General features: G+C 41.5%; 1 protein-coding gene across 1 annotated transcript in view; it reads left to right on the top strand.

The window, feature by feature from the left end:
- The window catches only part of LOC132835241 (arf-GAP with coiled-coil, ANK repeat and PH domain-containing protein 2-like), a 125,815-nt gene that overhangs the window by 43,010 nt on the left and 59,826 nt on the right, over window positions 1-22,979 (top strand). Inside the window, exons 2-8 of the mRNA XM_060854623.1 lie at window positions 580-637; window positions 3,416-3,535; window positions 12,326-12,379; window positions 13,698-13,756; window positions 15,582-15,765; window positions 19,560-19,604; window positions 20,113-20,208. Coding sequence (XP_060710606.1) covers window positions 580-637; window positions 3,416-3,535; window positions 12,326-12,379; window positions 13,698-13,756; window positions 15,582-15,765; window positions 19,560-19,604; window positions 20,113-20,208 — 616 coding nt within the window. The remainder of the gene's footprint in view (window positions 1-579; window positions 638-3,415; window positions 3,536-12,325; window positions 12,380-13,697; window positions 13,757-15,581; window positions 15,766-19,559; window positions 19,605-20,112; window positions 20,209-22,979) is intronic.

Here is a 22,979-nt window from a genome sequence, read left to right as displayed (position 1 = left end):
GACTGAGGTTGGAGGCGGTGGATGGGAGATCCCCTGAAAAGATGAAGGAAACAGAAACAGGTAACTGTAAGCCAAGTAGTTTAATGTCTGTTATTGGGTAAATTTTCGAGTCTATTAGAAAGGATATAATAGCAGAGTATTTAGAAATACATTCTTTGATCAAGCAGAGTCAGCATGTCTTTGTGCAGGAGAAAACGTGCCTCACAAATGAACTAGAATTCTTTGAGGAGGTGACAAAGACGAAATAGTGGATGGAATATATTTGGCTGTTCAGAATACATTTGATAAGGTGCCACACATTAGGCTATTTCATAAGATGGTTCATGGTGCTGGAGGTAATACATTAGCAGGGATTGGCTAACTATTAGAAGACAGAGTTGGGATAAGGGAGACATTTTCAGGATGACAATTTGAAACCAGTGGTGTGCCACAGGAATTGAGGATTATCAGATCAGCAACGATTTCATTGAATGGTGGAAACGGCATAATGGGCTGATTGGCCTACTTTTGCTCCTCTCATGGTTTATATTCAGAAGCAACACTTTGTTCAGTATTTAACCAATTCAATCTCTCTTCTAGAGCTTCAATTGAAGGAGTAGAGACTGAGGTGACAGAGCTTGAAGTCAAACTTGAGAAGGTGAGTGCCATAAGCGATGATTAGTGAGAGGTGAAGGTGAGATTGGAGTGGTTTTCCATTTGCGTATGAATCTAACCTTCCTCCATTTTGATTCAAACTGAGAACCAGAACCTGTCTTTTAGTACTGATGAATTAATAAACATTCTACCTGGTAGGAAGGAATACACCAATGAGGAGGATTCCTGGTTCCAATCCCATTTCAGTACCACTCACGATGATCTATTTCAAGACAATGGTAGGGGAACTGCTGTTGGTTTTATAGTAGGTAATATTATATACCCCTATAGCCCTTTTTCAGAAGTATTTTGATCCCAACTGATACTAATACTGGACAAGTCAAATTCCAGAATGAAAACTGGTTTGGTAGCCCATACATTTTATTTTTACAATATATTTAGCTAATCATTGCAAAAAGGAGATGAGAAATTAAAGCTTTTGATCTTGAAATCATCAGGACCAGGATTCAAGAAGCAGACTTGACGAGAGACACCATTTTATACAACATGAAAAGAGAATGCTGATTGGTTAGACCATCCTTAGCATGGAGAGGCAGCTAAACAGTTGCCTGTCAATCTTAATTTTCAAACCAGGTTAGAGACAAAAAAAAACCCACAGATGCTAAAATCCAAAGTTAAAAATCACACAACACCAGGTTTATTTGGAAGAACTAGCTTACAAGCTCTCTCTCATACGCTCTCACACACACCCTCTCACAGACTTATAGCCTTTTACACTCACACATACACACTCTCTCACAGACACAAATACCCTCCCTGCACACACACACACACACACACTGTTTGTGGGGTGAAGTTGTACTTGCAGAATTACATATTACTTTGCTCAAAAACTGCATGAATCCATGTAAGATTCTGTAAATCCCATTTTTAGATGAGATCAGTCTGACCGTTGTGGCACAGACAGTCTTACACAGGGCACCTCACACCTTCAATGCATTATCTGGGTTGACATGACACCTATTGTTAAAGTTTATTTGAGAATCTAACTTTAAAAATGTTTTGCAATTTACACATGAAAGAACTGAAACCAACATGGTCATTCTAAAAGATGAGAGACTTAACAAATAATCCAGGTCTTTTTCAATGTATAATTTCAGTTACATCACATTGTAAACTCTTGCTATAAATTCAGTGTCTTACGATCTTATACTCCACAACCACCTGATGAAGGAGCAGCACTCCAAAAGCTAGTCCTTCCAAATAAACCTTTGTCCAACACCAGCACCTCCAAATCCTGGAATCCAAAGCAGACGAGCAGGTGGCTGGAAGAACACAGCAAACCAGGCAGCATCAGGAAGTGGAGAAGTTAATGTTTCAAGCGTAACCCTTCTTCAGGACTGGGGGTGGGGGGGATGCACGGAGCTGCCAATAAAGAGGGGGAGGGGGCAGAATGGTGAGGTAATGATAGGTGAACACGGTGGGGGGGGGGGGGGGGGGGGGGGGTGACCTGGTTGGTGGCTAGAAGGAAAGGTGAGTGGAATTGAAGGGAGGGGGAGGGGTTGGGAAGGGAGTTGGGTGATGGGAAAGGAGGTTATTTGAAATTGGAGAACTCCAGGCTGTAGGCTGCCCAGGCAGAAGATGAGGTGTTGTTCCTCCAATTTGCGGTCTGATTTGCTGTAGCACTGGAGGAAGTCAAGGATGGTCATGTTGGAGAGAGAGTGGGAAGGGGAATTAAAATGGCTGCTGACTGGAGCTTGGCTGAGATGCTAGGTGAAACATGCCCTTAACTGATGTTTGGTCTCATCAATATAGAGAAGACCACATTAGGAGCATCGGATGCAGTAAATCAGGTTGGAGGAGAGGCAGGTGAACCTCTGTCTCACCTGGAAGGACTGTCTGGGACCCTGGATAAGGTGAGGGGGGTGGTGGTCTACTAGCAGGTTTTACATCTTTTCTGGTTGCAGGGGAATGTACCTGAGGTTTTGGGGTGGGGGGGTGTTGTTGGTAAGAAGAGTGGTGCGAACCAAGGACTGTCGATGGGAGCAGTCTTTGCGGAAAGCAGCAAGGGGAAGATGTTCTTGGTGGTGGGATCTAGCTGGAGTTGGTGGAAATGTTTAAGCATGATCCGTTGGATGCAGAGCCTAGTGGGGTGGGAGGTGAGGACAAGAGGGACCCTGTCTTTATTATGTTTGGAGGTGTTTAGAGCAGTGGAACGGGGAACGGAGAAGATGCGGTGGAGGGCTGTCGAGATTTCAGGGGTGGGGGGATGCACATTGTTCAAAATAATCTCACACACTTCCCTCCCCTTATCATGATCTCTTCGTTACTGTCTCTGGTGAGCTAATACAGATGGATGTCTACTATAAACCCACAGACTCCCATAACAACCTGGACCAGACCTCCATCGACCCAGTATCCTGCAAGACCTCCATCCGTTTTCCCAATTCCTCCATTTCCATCACATCTGCTCGTAGAGGAGACATTCCACTTCCCAGCATCCCAGATGTCCACCTATTTTGAACAATGTGCTGCTGATTAATGATTTTCAATTGGTTTTCATTATAGCTATTAGCACAGTCCTGATAGAAGAATCACTGATGCTCATGCCCAGAAATGCCTCCGCTGGCTTAGAGGAGGGAGGCCCACATGCACACTGCCTCCCTTCCCTGTTACTATTCAGACCCTTGAAGCAATTGGTGAAAGGCTATTTTATCACCAGCAATCGTTTGGACATTCCCAAATGGAAACAAATTGATCCGGTCTGCTCCTGTATAACATTCCCATGTGATGTAGTTATTGTGTGGCCCTCTTGTTGCAGCTGGTGAAGATATGCAATGCCACGCTTGAAGCTGGTCGAATATACAGCACTAATGCCAGGCAATTTGTGAACGGAATCCGAGAACTGTCTGGACATTGCAAAGACGATGAGATGATGAGCGTAAGTAGTTCTCTGCATCAATTTCAAAATCCTTTGAGTAGGGACTGGGTGGTTTCACTCATTCTGAAAAGATGTGAGAGTGTGTATGCCTGCATACAGGCACGAGTGTGCTGCACACGTGTCAATGTGCATGTCTGCAGAATCCCTACACAACTGGTTGGGTCTATATTTCAAATAGCCAGTACCCTTAATTGGGCCACTGGGATCCAAGGAATAAAGTGTAACAGAAGCGAGTTCCATATTTACAGGATGAGAGCAAACTGTGAACCTTCTCCACTGGATATACTTTGGGATAACGCAAAGGTGGGGATCTAATCACCAATGTGAACCGCCACCCAAAAAAATGTGAGATGTAGGATGTGTTCTTGCAAATCATTGGAATATTATGAAAATCCAGAGTGAGAAGCCATTTAGTCCATCGATTCCATTTTATCCAGACTTGATGATACAATTATGAAATCGTATGATGGATGCTCAGTAACTGGTTATGAAAGATATAGTAGATGAATTGCTATCACCTTCACTTCGGTATCATAGACATTGTTACACACAACGAGCCCCAATTGTAGGTCTGTCTCTTTTGAGATCCAGAGCTGATCCCCATCCAAGTCTATATGACATCATCCCATTGGATGGTGTATAATGCACCCCACAGTACTAGCCCATTCAGATCCTAACACATTCTGCAATAGATTTCCTCCAATTATATTCATGCCCATGCCAGATTACTCTCTGAAGAGCATAATATTTTGTACTGTTAATCATTGCAAAAGAAAAAAACTCTCTAACTGTCTAAATCTGTAACCTGAATTCTTTATAAACTTAAGAGGCATAGAGTCATAGAGATGTACAGCACAGAAACAAACCCTTCGGTCCAACTCGTCCATGTCGACCAGATATCCCAATCCAATCTAGTCCCACCTGCCAGCACCCGGCCCATATCCCTCCAAACTGTTCTTATTTATATACCCATCCAGATGCCTTTTAAATGTTGCAATTGTACCAGCCTCCACCACTTCCTCTGGCAGCTCATCCCATACGCATACCACCTCTGCATAAAAAAGTTGCCCCTTAGGTCTCTTTTATATCTTTCCCTTCTCACCCTAAACCTGGGCCCTCTAGTTCTGGACTCCCTCAACCCAGGGAAAAGACCTTGTCTATTTATCTTATCTATGCCCCTTATGATTTTATAAAGTCAACCCTCAGCCTCTGACGCTCCAGGGAAAACAGCCCAGCCTGTTCAGCCTCTCCTTATAGCTCAAATCTTCCAACCCTGGCAACATCCTTGTAAATCTTTTCTCAACGCTTTCAAGTTTCACAACATCCTTCTGATAGGAAGGAGGCCAAAATTGCATGCAATATTCCAAACATGGCCTAACCAATGTCCTGTATAGCCGCAACATGACTTCCCAACTCCTGTACTCAATACTCTGTCCAATAAAGGAAAGCATACCAAACGCCTTCTTCATTCTCCTATCTACCTGTGACTCCACTTTCAAGGAGTTATGAACCTTTCACTCCAAGGACTCTTTTTTGTTCAGCAACACTCCCTTCACACTTTGTTTTAAAATCAGTACACAATTTACATTAATATAGAAACTTTAAACCCGAAAACGCATCCTGAGGATCTTCATACAAAAATAGATGCAAAGCAAAAGAAGGAGATAGCAATGGATTAAAACCTGGATTTCTATAATTTTTTTCACATTTTTAATGCCAAAATGTGTTTTTAAAAGAGTACAGCTACCGATAAATATAAGACTGCTGATGTAAATTCAGTGCCATCTGGTAAAGTATTGTGTAGGACAGACTGAATGTCACACCTGTGGAATGTCAGGGAAACTCGAGAGAGAGAGAGAGAGAGAGAGATGTAACAAGAAGTGTTAACCAGGGGTTCGACTATCTCTGCCACCTTAGCAGAAAGGCACCTTTTGCCATTCTTTATTTTGTATCTTGCCCTTCTAGGGACATACAAAATAAGGATTAAAAACTGACTGACTGACTGTAACCTTGATCTGCCTTTATTAAGGAGTGAGCATGTGCTGGTGTAGGGAGGCATTCTTGTGAACTGAGGGCACATGTGTTCTATCCTATTTAGGCACTAATACGCTATGATGGTCACCGCTGAAGAACCACTTATTAATCACCCCTGCATTGCAGGTAAAAACAATCTTACTCACTGACTACTTGAAGCCAACTGGCTCGCAAGTTGGTCAAAAGGAAACGGGACAAAAAAGATTCCTTTTCTCTCAATGCTCCCAGCTGACCACTGCCAAAGGAAACAGGTCAAAACAGACTTCAAATAATCTACAGAGGCTGAGAATCCAGAAAAAGATTGTTCCAACTATCAACATTACAGTATCTTCTCTTCAAAGACAACCTAGAAAGATGTATGTTTTAACAGAGTGAATGTCTAGGGTGGCTACTGAAGACTACAGGATTTTAAAAAAAGAGGAATTTATTAATACTTACCCATCCTGTGGAAGGAATGGGAGTCAGTCAGGGAGCATAACAAACCTGGTTATGGCTCTGACTACAGTTGTAAATCCCTGTGTCAGCCTTCCTGAGAGTGTGAATTACAGGAAGGACAAATTCCAGAGAGTTATCAGGATTTTGTATCCAAAGAGAGAATGGCCATGCTTTTCTAGGGTGAGGTAAGCTTGCCTGGTGATATTGGGAAATATTGGGTTTAGCCAAACTTCAGTGCTGTTCTGACCGGATAGTGCAATAAGTACCAAGATGCCAGGAACAGGGATTGAAGAAGGAGACATGCCAATCTCTTTGCAGGTACATCTAGAGTGTGAGTTTATGTCAAGGCCAGTGACCATTGGAGTTATCCCCAGTTTGCCTTTGGATGCAATTGACCGATCCTTGGCAATGACCTGGTGGGATAAAAGGGAATAGCATTCCTATTCATCAGTGAGAAAACCGTGGAAGTTAGGGAGCTTGCATCAGACACGCATTTCTCTGATTATGCAGGCATGTGGTCTAGGGTCAAACAACATTAGCCAGTGGAGGCTGACATACAGCTGTGAACAGAACACCCTCCAGTTTGGATATCTGAAACCTTTATCCTGAGTCTAGAAGATCCCAAGGAATTAAACCAACAAGTTGATCCACAATTTAAAAACTTTAGTTCTGACTGTGCAGGCTGAAGCTGAGGCAGAAGCCTCCCTGAATGCTATTATATTGAAATGAATCGGTGGGAGGAACTGGAAAGCCCCTCAAATTTCTGCAAATCAGGAATGATCAGTGATCTACCACTTAATAGTACTGTCCAAGTACAGCAGAAAATATTGCAGCATGTTCATGAAATCCCAATGGCTGGGTATTGTTGGTATACATGAAACCTGAGCCAGAGTCAGCCAGCAATTTATTGGCCTCAGCTCCATAATAATATTGTAACATTTTCCAGAGCCTGGCAGGTTGGAAATACCAACCTGTAATAAGAGCTTCCCATACGATCCTGCTGTCAGATTAAAGGAAGACATTCAGCAATGTGTTGGTGGACTAAGTGGGACCCTTGCCCAAAACAAGGAGGCCACCAGTACATCACTGCCATAGAATCCCTACAGTGTGAAAACAAGTCTTTCAACCCAACAAGTTCACACTGACCCTCTGAAGAGTAACCCACTTCAATCCATTCCCCTAACCTATATTTATCCCTGACTAATGCAATTCAGCATATCCAATTCAGCTAAACTGCATGTTGTTGGAGTGTGGGAAGAAACTGGAGCACCCAGAGGAAACCCACGCAGAGAACGTGCAAACTCCACACAGACAGTCACCCAAGGCTGGAATCGAACGCGGGTATCTGGCGCTGTGAGGCAGCAGTGCTAACCACTGAGCCACTGTGCCACCATCATGGATGTGGCCACCCATTTCCTGGAAGCTGTTCCCCTCAGAATCACATCTGTCAAAACAGTGGTGAGGAATGTTTTCAACTGCCCATCAACATTCCTGTTGGATCAGAGCTTGCATTTCCAAAATGCTCCAGTGGAAGTCCTCAATATGCCATCTGTCAGGGGCACCAGATCCTAAAACTGCAATGAGTAACCCCATGAGTGGGATAAAGACCTAGATTTTCACACATTCACCATCAGGATTTCACCAACTAAATCCACTGGTTTTACTCCATTGGAACCAATTTAAAAGCACCAAGTGCAAAGGCCTCTGCAGTGGTTTTCTGAACAGAAGAAGAAAGCTTCCATGTTAAACAACACAGCAGAGTTTGGAAAGTAACCCTATGAAGTTGCCAAAGAACATTCAAATCTCCCAAACCATCATGGAACAAAAGACAAACAAACATGCCATGGCGTGAACATTTCAGCCAGGAACCTTCGTGCTAATGTTCCCACCAATATTGGGTGAATCTTAAAGGCCTGGTTCAGCGAGTTATCCAGAATGGCCCAGGAGCTTTGGGAAGTAAATTATCCGACTTTGGAAGAAAGGCAATAGCTGTGTCATGTCAACATGCTAAATCTGCCACTGCTCAGAAGGAGGAAGGGAGTCGTTTGTCCCATTGTCACCAATCTGAAGGACAGGGTAACAACAGTGAATTAAAGGGCCACACTGAACCCCATACTACCTAGCTAACCAATACAGAAGTACTAACAAATTTGGATCCTTGTTCATCCACCTATATGCAGAACAGAGAGTAACTTATTGTAGCAACTCATCAGGCTGTCCTATCCTGGCTTTAGGTCATGTGGATGTGGGAAATGTCCCTCCCAAAGGACAACATCCCTATTGGCCAAACCAGAAAAGCTTAGGCCCAGGTTTGGGAGATTAACTACATGCACAAACTTCCAGAGCCAAGCAGCAGTAGATGCAGCTCGCAAACTTGTGCTCACTCCCAAGCCAGACAGCTCCATATGGTTCTGTACTGATTACTAAAGTCAATGCAGTGACCAGATCCAATTCTGATCTGATACCCCATCTGGAAGAGTGCATAGGCATGGTTGGTAAAGCAACCTACAAGGTAGATTTACTCAAGGTGTACTGACTGGTTCCACAGATTGCCCATGCACATTATATCTGCACTTTAGTAACCCTGGATGGGTTATGCCATGGTCCAAAAAAAAGACTCTGAAAGGCAGTTGGTGCATTTCAAAGGCTGATGATTCACATAATGGGAGGCTTATCTAATTGTGTTGTGTATCTAGACAATCTCCTGGTGTACAAGACTTGGGAAATACACTTAAAGCAATTAGAAGTCCTTTTACAGAAAATACAGTTAGCTGTCCTAATGGTTACCTCAAAGAGCTGTTTCACTAGACCCCAAGTGACCCATATGGGACATAGTGGGTCAAGATGAGCCCTGACCTGAGCTGCAGTTGCATAATTCACTATTCCTTGTGGGTTCTTGTATATGTTTGTCCCAAACGTCAGCACAGTAGCTGACAGACCTACCAAAGAAAAATGCAAAGATAGGATGGAATTAGAAATTCCAAACTGGTTTTGAAAATGAGCGAGTTTTGAGAAGATTTGTAGCTCAGGTTGAGGTTCTGGATGTAGGTTTGTTCACTGAGCTGGAAAGTTCATTTTCAGACATTTTATCACCATATTAGGTAATATCTTCAGTGAGCCTCTGAGTGAAGCACTGGTGGTGTAGCCCACTTTCTATTTATATGTTTGGGTTTCCTCGGGTTGGTGATGTCATTTCCTGTGGTGACATCAATTCCTACGATGGTGTCATTTCCTGTTCTTCTTCTCAGGGGATGGTAAATGGGATCCAAGTCAATGTGTTTGTTGATACAGTTCCAGTTAGAATGCCATGCTTCTAGGAATTCTCATGTGTCTCTGTTTGGCTTGTCCTAGGATGGATGTATTGTCCCAGTCGAAGTGGTGTCCTTCCTCATCCATATGTACGGATACTAGTGAGAGTGGGTCATGTCGTTTTGTGGCTAGTTGATCACGTATCCAGGTTTTGAAAATCTTTAGGCCATTTTAATAAATGTGCCTGTGCTTCTGTCTCCAAACTTTATCCGAGTATATGAAATTGCCATCTAAACTGGGGTATCAAAATGATGAATCCAGAATAGAGAGATCCATCAGATATTTCTCCAAAAATCTAAATGAGCATCAGAAACCGTACTCCACAGTTGATGAGGAAATCCTTGGTTTAATACAGACTGTCAAGACAGTTTGGGTTTTAAGTCAAAGTGGGTACAGAGAGACTATAATCTTGTCCATAGCCCATTAACATTTGTGGAGAACTCCAACTGTGTCGTTGAATGTTGGTTCTTCAACTACATCAGACAAAAATAACCCATTCCTGGGAAATTGAATGTGAGTACAAGACTCTTTGTCCAGCTCTTAAAGAGAGCAGGTTAGAACCAAAAAGATAATGTTGATCGATGCTGAGAGAATGAGTGTATGTGTGTGTTTATTGTTTTATACATTTAATTATTTTTCAATCCTTGTAATGTAGTGACAGTAAAACTAATTTTATTCATCCTGCAGGTGAAGCGTTGTAACGATGGATCAAAACCCTGCAGTGTTATTGAATGGTTTTAATCTTTTAATTCCAAAAATGTGCGTGTTTCTTAAAGAAGAGTGCTACAAAAAGAAAAGGCCTACAGATGTAAATTCAGCGCTGTCTTGTGTGGGACCCGTAGAATATCAGGAGAAAGTGTGGATTGCAGATGCTGGAGATGAGACTCAAGTGTGTGGTGCTAGAAAATCACAGCAGAGAATGGAATAGTATAGGTTAGATGGGCTTTAGATTGGTTTCACAGGGCGGTGCAACATTGAGGGCTGAAGGGCCTGTACTGTGCTGTAATGCTCTATGTTCAGAGGTCAGGCAGCATTCGAGAAGCAGGAGAATCGACGTTTTGGGCATAAGCCCTTCATCAAGAAAGCTCTCCTGATGAAGGGCTAATGCCAGAAACATCAATTCGCATGCTTCTTGGATGCTGACTGACCGGCTGTGCTTTACCAGCACCACACTCTCGACCCATAGAATATTACTCTTATACTGATATCTCAAACAGAGAGAGACAAAAAACAGCAAGAGGAAAAGATAAGAAAGGGGTTCTTCTCCAACTTCCCCCCCCCCACCCCGCAGGAGGAAGCCATATCTTTCAGATATTTATTTTGTGTTTTGCCCTTCCAGGAATATACAAAGACAGGGTTAAAACTCAATCTGTTCTGTGTATACTGATAGGATAAGATGTGGAAGAAGTTGTGCAAAGAGATTTGAGGATCAAGGCTTGGATTTGAGTGTTAGGATGCTATCAAAGTCATAGTGGACAGTGAGAAAAGTTAGCTAAGCTTACAAAGAGATCTTGATCAATTGGGTCAATGGACTGAGGAGTGGCAAATGGAGTTTAATTTGGAAAAATGCAAGGGATCACATTTTGGTAAAACAAACGAGGGCACGATTTTTACAATTAATGTCAGGGCCATGGGTAATGTTGTGAAACAGAGACCTAGAGGTTCAGATACATAAATCTTTGAAATGTATGTCATATGTAGATAGGGGTTAAGAAGACCTTTAGCTCACTTGCCTTCATTGCTCAGACTTTTGAGTGTAGGAGTTGGGACATCATGTTGGGGTTGTACAGGACATTGGTGAGGCCTCTTCTGGAGTACTGCAAACAGTTGTGCTCACTCTGCTATAGGAATGATATTATTAAATTAAAGAGAGTTCAGAAAAGATTGACCAGGATGTTGCCAGGAATGGAAGGCTTGGGTTATAAAATTAGATTGGTACGTTTTCCACTGGTACACAAGAGGTTGAAGGGACACCTTACCGAGGTTTATAAAATCCTGAGGGGCATGGATGAGGTGAATAGCAAGGGTCTTTTCCCCAGGATGGGGAGCTCAAAACTAGGGGGAATCTTTTTAACGAGAGCAGAAAGATTTTTTTTAAATGAAGGACAATTTTTTTAACACTCTGAGGTTTGTATGCAGAACGAACTATCAGACGAAGTGGTGTATACAGGTGCAGTTACAACATTAAAAGGCATTTGGAAGAGGAAAGGTTTGGAGGGATATGGGTCAAACACAGGCAAGTGATATTTGTTTGATTTGGGAACACAGTCAACATGGATTAGTTGGACTAAAGGATCTGTTTCCATGTTGTATGACTCTTGTCATTCCTGCATTGCAGACAAATGAATTCTCTCACTCTGTGCACTAGAAACAGACTAGCCAGCAAGCTATTTAGAAGAAAACTTAACACAAAGGATTCTCTCACTCTGAGTTCTGCCAGTCATCCACTGTTAAAGGGATTAGGTCTAGAAACTTTAGAGAAAGACATCCACAAGGGAAGGATCCCTTTCCAATTAAGTTTGTTGCAACTAACTGAGAGAGAGCATGAATAAAGAAGTGGAACAGTTCATCCTTCTTCACCTCAGCACGTAACAATTTGGGGTAACCTATCCTGAACCAGAATAACTTAGTGACTCTTGTCCAATGTCTGATCATGACAAAACAGGGAACCAAAGGCTTGGCTTAAGAAGCAAGGAGCATCTTAAAGGAGAAAGGGATGGAGAGGCTAAGAGAAGGATTTTCATTTTGCATTCCCTCCCTTCAGGGATGAATTGACAGTGAAATTCACAATGAGAGCATTTTGTGAGAAATAATTCTTGTTGATTTCTGCCAATGTGAGTCCAACATGTTAGGAAGCTAGAGAGGTCAAAATTCTGTACACTTGTTATCAAAATGTCACTGATAAAATCAGCATCCCTTCACATTACCACTTTGCAACATTGAGCTACTAACACCTTTCTCTGTTCTGCATTTTAAGCACTTCTCTTGACTTTTGACTTTTTGTTTATACAGGGATGTCTGGAAAAATTTTCAAACAGTCTAAGTAATATGATTGATCAGCACACGGTGAGTAACAGCACTGAATGTTTCCCAAAGCAAATTCATTCTCTTCTTGTTTACTGACTGCATTATTAAAAGACCTGACTTCTCATGAATTTATTACCAACCCCCAAAGGCAGAGAAATCGTAATGAGAAAAACAGAAAGGAAGTTAGCATGTGAAAAAGGGCAAAAGTATATGTGAGAAAGAAGAATGTGACAGAGGAAGAGGGAATGTGGGAGGAAAACATGAAAGGAAGGAAAGATGAAGAAAGAATTGGAGATTATGAAAAGATAGAGACAGAAAACAAGAAAGAAAAACATGATGAGCTTGCATTGACAGGAATATAACATTGGGAGTGTATTAGTGCTGACAAGAAATGGTTTCAAACCCAGCATTGCCATCCCATGGCTTGATGTACAGCTTTTCGAGGTTTGGATATGAGTTGTTATATGCATGGAATGTTATGTTATGAAGATGTGGGTGTACTGTACCTTTAAGAGAGTTAAAAGCTGGCAGACCTACCTGACAGCACCAAGTTTTCTGAATAAGATACAATGTAACATGTGGTCCAGCAGCTCTGGTAGCTGGTTGCCTGGAGATAAAAACAAATTTGAATTAGACCAATCAGTTTAAATTGTACCCCAAAAAAACCAAATGCCAATTCAGTTTGAATTTATTGTATTGACAATATTAAAAGCCGATGACCCAATCTTATAGTTTGGAGGTATAAGACCAGGGAAAATTGAACAGTTGGGGTAGAACTGCCACCTGACCAACAGATTTAGACTGCTAGTCAGAACTCTCTGAGAGGTACCTGTCTAAAGAAAGCATTTGCACTGAAAAAGACTTTGACACCGACCTGGAAAGCAAATCTGCAAAGAGAAGATTCAGTCGCTGGCTGGTTTTGTAATTCAAATTTTTCTGTAAACCTTAATTGCGAGTGGTTTCATCGGACTGGTATTATAGAAGGAAAAGTAAAAGATAGGTTGGAGGAAGGTGTTGTAAATAGTTGTTGGCTAATTATTCTCTTTTATACTTTAAGAAATACAGTAGTTAATTTTTACTTTAAATAGTTCTTGGCCTATGGAATTTTCACAGACTACTGCACGGGATAAATCCTTTCTGTGTTGCTGGTTTAAATTAAGCAGAAGGGTTTACCTCGTGTTGTAACAGTTGCATTTCGACACCTTAGTTGATGAAGTAAATGAAGACATCTTTTAAATTATTAAACTCTCCCTTAAGTATCAAGAACAACGGTAAATGCACAAGGAATCTGCTGGTATCCTGCTTTCTTCACTGAGCTGTGCCAGAACTTCAAATGAGTGTTTCTTGTGTTTTTCAGACACTCATCGAGGTGATTCAGAAATCAGTCAAACAGCATTTGCTTAGCTTCATCAAGGAGTGAGTACACTGAGCTGTGTTCCATCTGGTAACTTTAATGTTTGTGGATATGAGAGTCTAACTACTCATTTGGTAAAATTTAATCTCATCCTCAAGTGGGCTGGATATCAATTAAGGGGGCATCCATGTTGATTAGAAATATCAATAATTGAGTGTGAGGGTTCTTGTGGTGCAGTGATAGTGTTCCCAATTCTGGATGAAAGTTCAAGTCCCAACTGGCCCATATGTGTGTAATAACATATCTCAACAGGTCCATTAAAAACTATCTGTAATTTGTTCTGAAACTGTGGGAAGCCTGTCACCTTTCCAACTGCTTGTGTCTTTAAGTCAGGGATTAGAAATGATACAGATGGCCTTCCCACTTTTAGATAACAACCAATAAAGTGACTTCATCCCCATGTTGCATGCAAGTATTTTTCATCTAATGGTTCAGACATTTCACTCCCTTAGGCCAGGCAGGACTTGAATCAACATCGTCAGGCCCACAGGTAGGGACATTACAACCGTGCTTCAAAACGCTCAATACAGCTTATAATCTATAGAAACCCCCTGACTGACTGCCTCTTTCCCTGTGCTCCACAACAACCTATTCACCAGCACATGTCCAATGTGCTTGTATCACTCACCCCTGTCTTGTGTTTAGTGCTCTGTGTCTACTCCAATGCTCACTGTACTCATTGATTCTGTTTGGAGTAATAAGCTACTTTCCCTCTGGCTAGCAGTTCTTGAACTGCAGTCAATCACGCCAAAGGGAGCCTTGGTTACAGACATGTAACTTCCTGATTGACAGGTAATCCAGTTGGATTTCCCAGAAATTAATATAATCACCCTGAGCTTTCTAGCCATTGGATTTGACATTAAATTCAGGCTGGTGTGCGTACAGCTTTACATCAGCATGTAAATATCTGTCTATGCAACCACCTGTTTCTTTCTGTTCAATTGTCTCATCTCTGTCTTCATCATGCCCATTGCTGTTCCTGAATATTCACCCAGGCATTTTATTAATATCAGAATCTGGACAGTCGTCCTTCTTCAGATTTCTTGACTGAGTCATGTTGGGACCTGCAAGATGACAGGCACCTGTGAGATTCAGTCCCACATAAAATACATCCTCACAAATTCATGATACAAATTAAAAGGATTACCAGAGTGTAGAACTGTTTATGGTTTCAGCACTGTAAACTAATCCAAGTACTGTAATCTGGAGAAATTCACCATTTTTTTTAGCTTATTTTAATTCAGCATTTTGGCAAAGCAACTGGCTTGAAAAGAATAATTTCACCAAGTTCTTCAAAGATAACTTGCACTGATTTAGATTTGATTCCCTACAGTGTGGGAACAGGCCATTTGGCCCAACAAGTCCACACCGATCCTCTGCAGAGTAACCCACACACCCCCCCCCCCCCCAAAAATCTACCCTTGACTAATGCACCTAATACTATGGCAATTTCACATGACCAATTCAACAAACTTCCTTACCTTTGGATTGTGGGAGGAAACCCTCCCAGACACTGGGAGAACGTGCAAACTCCACACAGTCGCCCAAGGCAGGAATTGAACCCAGGTCGCTGGCACTGTGAGGTAGCAGTGCTAACCACTAAGCCACCCTGACAGAGAGCATCACAAACTTGAAGCTATCCAGGTCTTTTGCAAGTAAATGCATGAGTTATATCACCCGTCACTATGGTAGCGGTGGGATTTAGTATCTCTGGTTTAATAATGTTCTCCTGTGGATTAGTTACCAAAGGAGCTCTTCCTGATCATGAATTCACTTTTACCCTCTAGTCCTCAAATAATTTAATTCATTTTTATTTCTCTGTCTCAGGGATGTGAGGAAATTCAAGGAAACAAAAAAACATTTTGACAAGAGTAGTGAGGATCTAGAGAATGCACTGAATAGGAATGCCCAGGCACCCCCCAAGAAACAGCATGAGGTGGATGAAGCTACCAGTGCCCTCCTAACAGCTCGGAGGTCGTTCCGCCATGTTTCATTGGATTACGTACTCCAGGTGTGGAACCTTTTCAATATTGCCTTCTGGGAGGACACCGTTGAGCCACTCAGCATGTACCGTCATTGTGTAAGATCAGTGCTGATCTGCATCTTAATTTCATTAATATATATTGGTTTCATAAACATCAACAGTCTTGTCTTAACAAAAATCCAGCAAGCTGTTTTGTAACCTGATTACAATTGATCTCCAAATGCAGTAGCCTTATTTTGAAATTGGCAGCTCCAGACTTCCATTGCCCTTTGTATGATGTGTTTTCTGATTTCACACTGGAAAACCCAGTTCCAAATATACAACCTTCTGTACACATTACCCAGTGGAGGAATCAAACCCAACCCCTTCACTGGAGAATTGCTCGGTAAGTGAGGACTGCAGATGCTGGAGAGTCAGGGTCGACAAGTGTGGTGCTGGAAAAGCACGGCGGGTCAAGCAGCAGCTGAGGAGCAGGAGAGTTGACCTTTCGAGCACAAGCTCTTCCTGATGCAGGGTTTATGCCCAAAACGTTGACTCTCCTGCTCCTCGAATCCTGCCTGACTGGCTGTGCTTTGCCAGCGCCACACTTAAAAATGTAAACACTGTTAATTGATTCTACGGTATCCCTATGCCAACAATGGCCCAAAAATATCAGCATTCTCTTCTCATGCCACATTAAATTGTTGTCTCATTCTTTGTTTTCTGCATCCTATTTGTAATGACAGCAAAAAGAAAAGTTTTGACATTGTCTCCTTTTATCAATTTTTAATTAACTTTAATTCATTAATCAGAATACTCCATTTTGTTTGAGTCCAACAGACAAGTCAGGAATATGTTGAGTATTGAGGAGAGCTGATGTCTATCAGCTACCTGAGTGGTTTCTCCACATCAGAAACTAACTTCTGATCCCAGGTGATGTTAACGCTGGATAAGGCAGATTCAAAGGTGCAACCTGGCTTGATCACATATTTAGTTTCTGTAATTGATTATCATGGTGATTAGTCACTGAACATAAACACAAAAGTTCTTTAATAAAAGAATGCGTTTATTACAAAATAAGAAAATTTAAACTATGTAAATGACAGCTTAGAAAGGCCTTAACATAAACGACAAAACAAAGTTTTATTTTATTTATCCACACAATATTTTTGTAGAATGCCAAATTCCAGTGCATTCTACCTCAACCCTTTAATTTCTTACTGAACTGACTCTTCTCGGTTCTTCTCCTTGGACTGCTGAGACACTTCAATCAAACTCTTTCTGACTCCGTTGGCATTAATTTTTTTTTAATTCTGATGGTCTAACAACTTGAAAACTTCCAAAGGAATTTTCATGTCTTGTGGGTATCATAAACTAAAACCTTTCTGGATGGATGACTAGTTTTCCTGAAGAGGAAGCTGTTCTCCCTGCTGAACTGAACTTCTGATTCTTCGGAACTGAAGTCATAATGGAATTAAGGGCATCTGGTCTGCGTTCTCTGTCATAAACTCAGCAGTATAAACGTTCCATCACAGCACAGCACAGTTGTCCTGCTCCTCAGTTGACTGAATCACATGCCTTGCTGGAAGTTATGGAGGGAGTCCTCCCAGGCTCTCAAAACTTTGGAACTGGCAAATCAATCAGAAAATAATGCGAGAACAGAAATGCAGGTTCTTGGCAGTGAGAGAAAAGGGTTTGATTTTCCACCCGAGATTTTAATGCCTAGATGAGAATCTTGCTAGTTAGTGACAAATGAACTATTTGCACTTTTTTCCACACTTTGCTATTTTACCAGGCTGTAGAGGTAATATGCATGGTGACAATTCCCAACAGGAAAACTTTGAATGGCAGCTACAGCCTGCTGGCATGATCTCTGCATCTCCATCTGGATAATCATTGCCAGCATGATTGATACGCAGTTATTACCCGAAGGGAGGTTGGCAATGACAAAGCAGCAACTTCACCATATCGTAATAACTCATCTCAAACTCACTTACTCTGCAATTCAGCACTTCAGAGGCTCACTGGCACCTGACATCGCAACACTACTGCCAGGTCACTTTGGACGCAGGAATGGACACCCATTTCATGCATTTGAACAGGGTGTACCTTGGGTCCTGGGGTTGCTTTTTCAGTGATCACTTATCTTGGACCTACTTGGATGTTCACAGACCTCTGCCTTGCCTTCTGCTTTCAGCACAGACAAATAGCCAGGCAGCTTGTCATGTTTGGCAGCAATGAACAGTGAAGGGGGGGGCTGAGCTGTCATCAGTCAAGGAAGGTTGTCAGGGAAGTGAGTGGGCAGGAAATGCAGAAGCCAGGAAAGTTAGTTGGGGGGGAGTGGAGGTGGTCATGGGGAGTGGGTGACAGTCATTGAGGGAAGATAGTGCAAGCAACAATTGGGAATGCTAGACCATGGAGCTTTGTAGGATGTAGGTGCAATGTTAGAGTGTGTTTCAGTTCGCAAGTGAAGATGGTGACCCTTACCTTGCGGAGCAAGGAAGGTCATTAAACATCCTGTGACATTGGCTGTGCATTCCTCCAGACTGTGGACACCACACTGACCTGAATGGCTACTTCAAACCAAGCTGGCAGCATTAGAGATAATGTGAAGCTTGGCTATAGATATGGCACTTGTGGCATGAACACCTGAAGGTCCTGGAACCGCATGCATTTTGCTACTGCTCAGTAGAAGGAAGTACAGAACTGATACCATAGAGACATGCTGCACACCTGATGAGATAAGCAGTGTAAAATTAGATGAGAAAGGTCGTGAGAACTCTCAGAGATAAACCCTTCATTGAACTCCATGAAATTACACTTAATTGATTTTTGGAAAAATTCAGTCCTTATTTCTCAGGCTCATTGTTCTGAATGGATTTTTGATTTTAAAAAAAACACTCGCAGAATTGAAAACGTAGTGATTGTATTGAGGTCAGTCAAGTAGACCTCATAGGATATGAGTTCTCTGATTGGGGCTGTTAACCTGGTCCGATCAGGGAGCTCTGGCTGACAGATATACACAGGTGTGTCAGAGGTTCTGCTCATTGAGGAAGTTAGACCAGCGTGAAATACTATACGTGTGAAAATACAAGGTGACATGGTGACAGGATACCAGCCTCTGTGGAGTTATTTTAGAAATTACATCTATTTATATCTTGAAAATCCAACTGCCAAATTTTGATAATGTTATGCATATATGTCACACTTTCAAAAACCCAGAAAGGAAGTAACCATAATAGTTAATGAGAAAAATGGAAATTTCACAGAGGAACTGGGAGTATTTAGAGTCATAGAGATGAACAGCACGGAACCAGACCCTTCAGTCCAACCCGTCCATGCCGACCAGATATCCCAACCCAATCTAGTCCCACCTGCCAGCATCTGGGTCCATATCCCCCAAACCCTTCCTATTCGGATACCCATCCAGATGCCTTTTAACTGTTGTAATCGCAATAGCCTCCACCATTTATTGGGACAAATGGAATTCTGATCTATAACTAGTGCCAAACTATACCTCCCCTTGGAGCATTTTACACGCACGGTTTAGTGAGAAATTTTCACTACCTTAAGCTGTTGCTGTACCTGATGAAGGGGTTATGCTCGAAACGTCAATTCTTCTGCTCCTTGGAAGCTGCCTGATCTGATGGTCTTTCCAGCACCACACTCTGGACTCTGATCTTCAGAATCTGCAGTCCTCACTTTCTCCCTCTTGCTGTTCAGGCACTGGGAGTGTTTAATGGGACAAATAGACAGAGCTCTGCATCTAAACTGGGTTAAAACCATCAAATCATTTTTTTTTTAAATGTCTTGACATATTTTTCTGTCTTACTTCCTTCCAGATAAATGTTATTCAAGCAAAGAAGAAGAATGAGATGTTACAGTTTGTAAGTATGGTCTTGACTTTAATTCCTCCCACTTTTGGTCAACTTTTGGGTGAGATGGGTCCTTGGAGATATGTTATTTTGAAAGACTGTTCTGTTTCTGGAATGTCCGAATCATACAATGGCATAACTTCACATGCATGTTCTGGTACCTGAGGCAGACAGCTGTATTGGTAACATGCATCATTAAAATTACAGCTCAGCCAATTCTATTCTCTACCAGAGTGTTCTTTCCAAAGAACAATCTATAAATGGTAACTGACCTCTCTCCTTTGGATTCCAACCATGGGACACTGACAACAATCATAGAACCCCAAAGGAGGTCAGATATATGTCCACATGAAGAATGCAATGTATCTTCGACAGAGTCTCACACTAATTGGGCAATACCCACATCCAATGGGCCAAATATGCATCAATTATTTTAAATTATTGAAATGGTTTTGGCATTTTTGAGTGACTGCAACTGTGATTTCCTGTGCTGCCTGAATTTTGATCTGATTGGTTCCAGATGGTGTCACTCATGGATGCACAGTCTAGCTTCTTTACTCAGGGCTTTAATACATTCAAGAGCATCGAAGCTTACAAGAAACAGCTTGCAGAGCAGGTATAGTGTGAAGCTTTTGAAGTGTTCTAGTATTTTGCTCTTGGTCATTCATCAACAGAAATTTTAAATTTGATTTTATGGGTTGAATGCATTGCCGACAAGACAGGCATTTGTGGCTCAACCCTAAATGTCCTTTAAGGTGCTTGTGGGCCATTTAATAGAATCAGCAATGTTGTATAAGGTAATGGTACTGAACCAATTAATGTGCAAGTTGCGTTAGCTCCACCCAATCTGATGTCACCTAAGTCTGATGGAGAAATAGTTAGTTTAACATTGGCTAGTGTTGCAACCAAAGCTAAAGGAGTAAACTGTTGCTTAACTCCCACTACTTCATGGCTCATAACTTAAATAAAAATATATTTGCCAATTACAAAGTTGTCCAATTAAATACCTTTCAGGATCAAATTTTGTATAATATCTATCAACCCTGGTTCTCTTAATGGACTCAAAGTTACTGAATTATTATCAAATAATTATATTCAAGGAAGATGCAATAAATTACAGGTAGTATCAGCATAACACGAGAGCTGTGTTCCTCTGCAAATTCGCACTATAGAAAATCGTACTATGAAAAATCGCTGTAGAGAATCGCTTTGTAGAAGATCGCTATAAAAATATCACTATACCTGTTAGGAAGTTCATGTTATCCAAACAGCAACCACAATTTGTCAAACACATTATACCCAGTCCGTGTTGACAAAACACACACAATACCAGAATGCGCTGTATTAACATCGCCAATAATATGAATTGAACTGAATTGAATTGAATTTATTGTCACGTGTACTGAGACAGAGTGAAAAGCTTTGTCTTGTGAGCAATGCAGGCAGATCACAGAGTTAAGTAACATAGATAAGTAAATAAAAGGTAAACAGCAGTAAAAACAAAAAACACAGGTACAGGCAAATGTTAAGAGTTTGTGAGTTTATTCAGTATTCTAACAACAATAGAATAGAAACTGTTTTGAAACCGGCTGGTCTGTGTATTGAGGCTTTTGTACCTTCTCCCCGATGGTAGAGGCTGTAGAAAAACATTGCCAGGGTGGGATGGATCTTTTGAGAATGCTGGTGGCCTTCCCTTGATAGCGGGCCTCATAGATGGATTTTATAGATGGGAGGTTGGCCTTTGTGATTGTCTGGGCCGAGTTCACCACTCTCTGTAACCATCTCCGATCTTGAATTGTACAGTTGCCATACCAGGTAGTGATACATCCATGTAAATGTGCAAATATAAATGTTAACCCTTCTAAATAACCCAAAACAGACACAAAAGTAAAATAGTAAAAATGAATTTCTTACTGCAGAGGTTCACTTTAAAAGAAAATAACACTTTCTGGCAATTAGAGTAACTGCTGAACATAAAAGTACAAGACAAAGAATGTTCCAAAGTATATCATTCTGATGTTTTGGCATGTGCAGTCAAGTCACTAATCACACCGAGTTGTCTCTGGAGCCTGATGAGACACAGTTTGCTTGGAAAATTCCATAAATACAGACAAAGAAGGACACCACTTTAACCAGGACAATACACACATCCTAGGACAGGCGAAACTAAGATACGCACAAGAATTCTTAAACGCATGGCAATCTAACCAGAACTCCATCAATTAACACACCGACTTAGATCCTACCAATTTTTCTTGAAAAAAAATGACGTCACCCACCTTAAGAAAAGACCAATAAATAGAGAGGCGGGACATAACACCAGCTTTTGACCGGACACACTCACTGATGATGTTACCCAGTATGGTGATGAAATGTCTGAAAATAAACCTTCCAGCTCAGTCAGCTAACTTACCTACTGGTCTAAACTGTTTATTCAATTACTCATTCAGAAGAACAAATAGACTTCACCCTGAAATCACCAAGAGGGTTCTTTACAGAGAAGAGGAGAGGTCAGCTGGACAGCTCTTCTTCAAAGGCGTCATGTTCCCGAATGAATTCCAAAATACCCAAACACTCCCCATCTAGTTACTGTTCAAACAGCCCCAGTAAAGCAAGCTGATGTCATAAGCCTTCTGATTTCTAGCAAGCTTTACTTAAGTATCCAATGTTCACAATGACTTTTCAATGACTTGTTTGGAAGAATTAACTCCTATTTCCACAAAGGCTTCAAAGTCTCATTATTAATTATGAAGTGCCTTCTAAGCAGTGTCAGAAGTCACACAACATAATGCAACAGGTTTATTTGACATCATTACCTCTCTGTATATAAATTCTGTGCCTGTGCGCTTCCTGTTCCTGAAAGAGTAATGTTCCAGAAGCTTGTGATTTCAAATAAACCTGTTGGACTATAGCTTGGTGTTGTGTGAATTCTGACTTTGTCCACCTCAGTTCAACACCGCCACCTCCTTATCATGGCTACCATCAACATTCTAAATAATGGATTGTAGTAATTATGCCTCACCAGTTAAGGTTATTTGTAACTATTGTTATATTGCAATAAACTGCACCTTGTTATGTAAAACATATGCCTCTTCCTAAGACTCGACAGTGGTCTATCCTCAACAACAGATTATTAGGCAGGGGTCAAGATGGACTACAAGTTCAACAGGTTCCTCATGGGAGACTAGTTAGCACGGTTAGATCACATGGAATACAGGGAGAACTAGCCATTTGGATACAGAACTAGCTCAAAGGTAGAAGACAGACAGTGGTGGTGGTAGAAGGTTGTTTTCAGATTGGAGGCCTGTGATCAGTGGAGTGCCACGAGGATTGGTGCTGGGTCCACTACTTTTCATCACTTATATAAATGATTTAGGTGTAAACACA

Source organism: Hemiscyllium ocellatum, chromosome 44 (genome assembly GCF_020745735.1).
Source record: "Hemiscyllium ocellatum isolate sHemOce1 chromosome 44, sHemOce1.pat.X.cur, whole genome shotgun sequence".
NCBI classification, from domain to species: domain Eukaryota; kingdom Metazoa; phylum Chordata; class Chondrichthyes; order Orectolobiformes; family Hemiscylliidae; genus Hemiscyllium; species Hemiscyllium ocellatum.
This window is presented reverse-complemented; position numbering and strand designations above follow the sequence as displayed.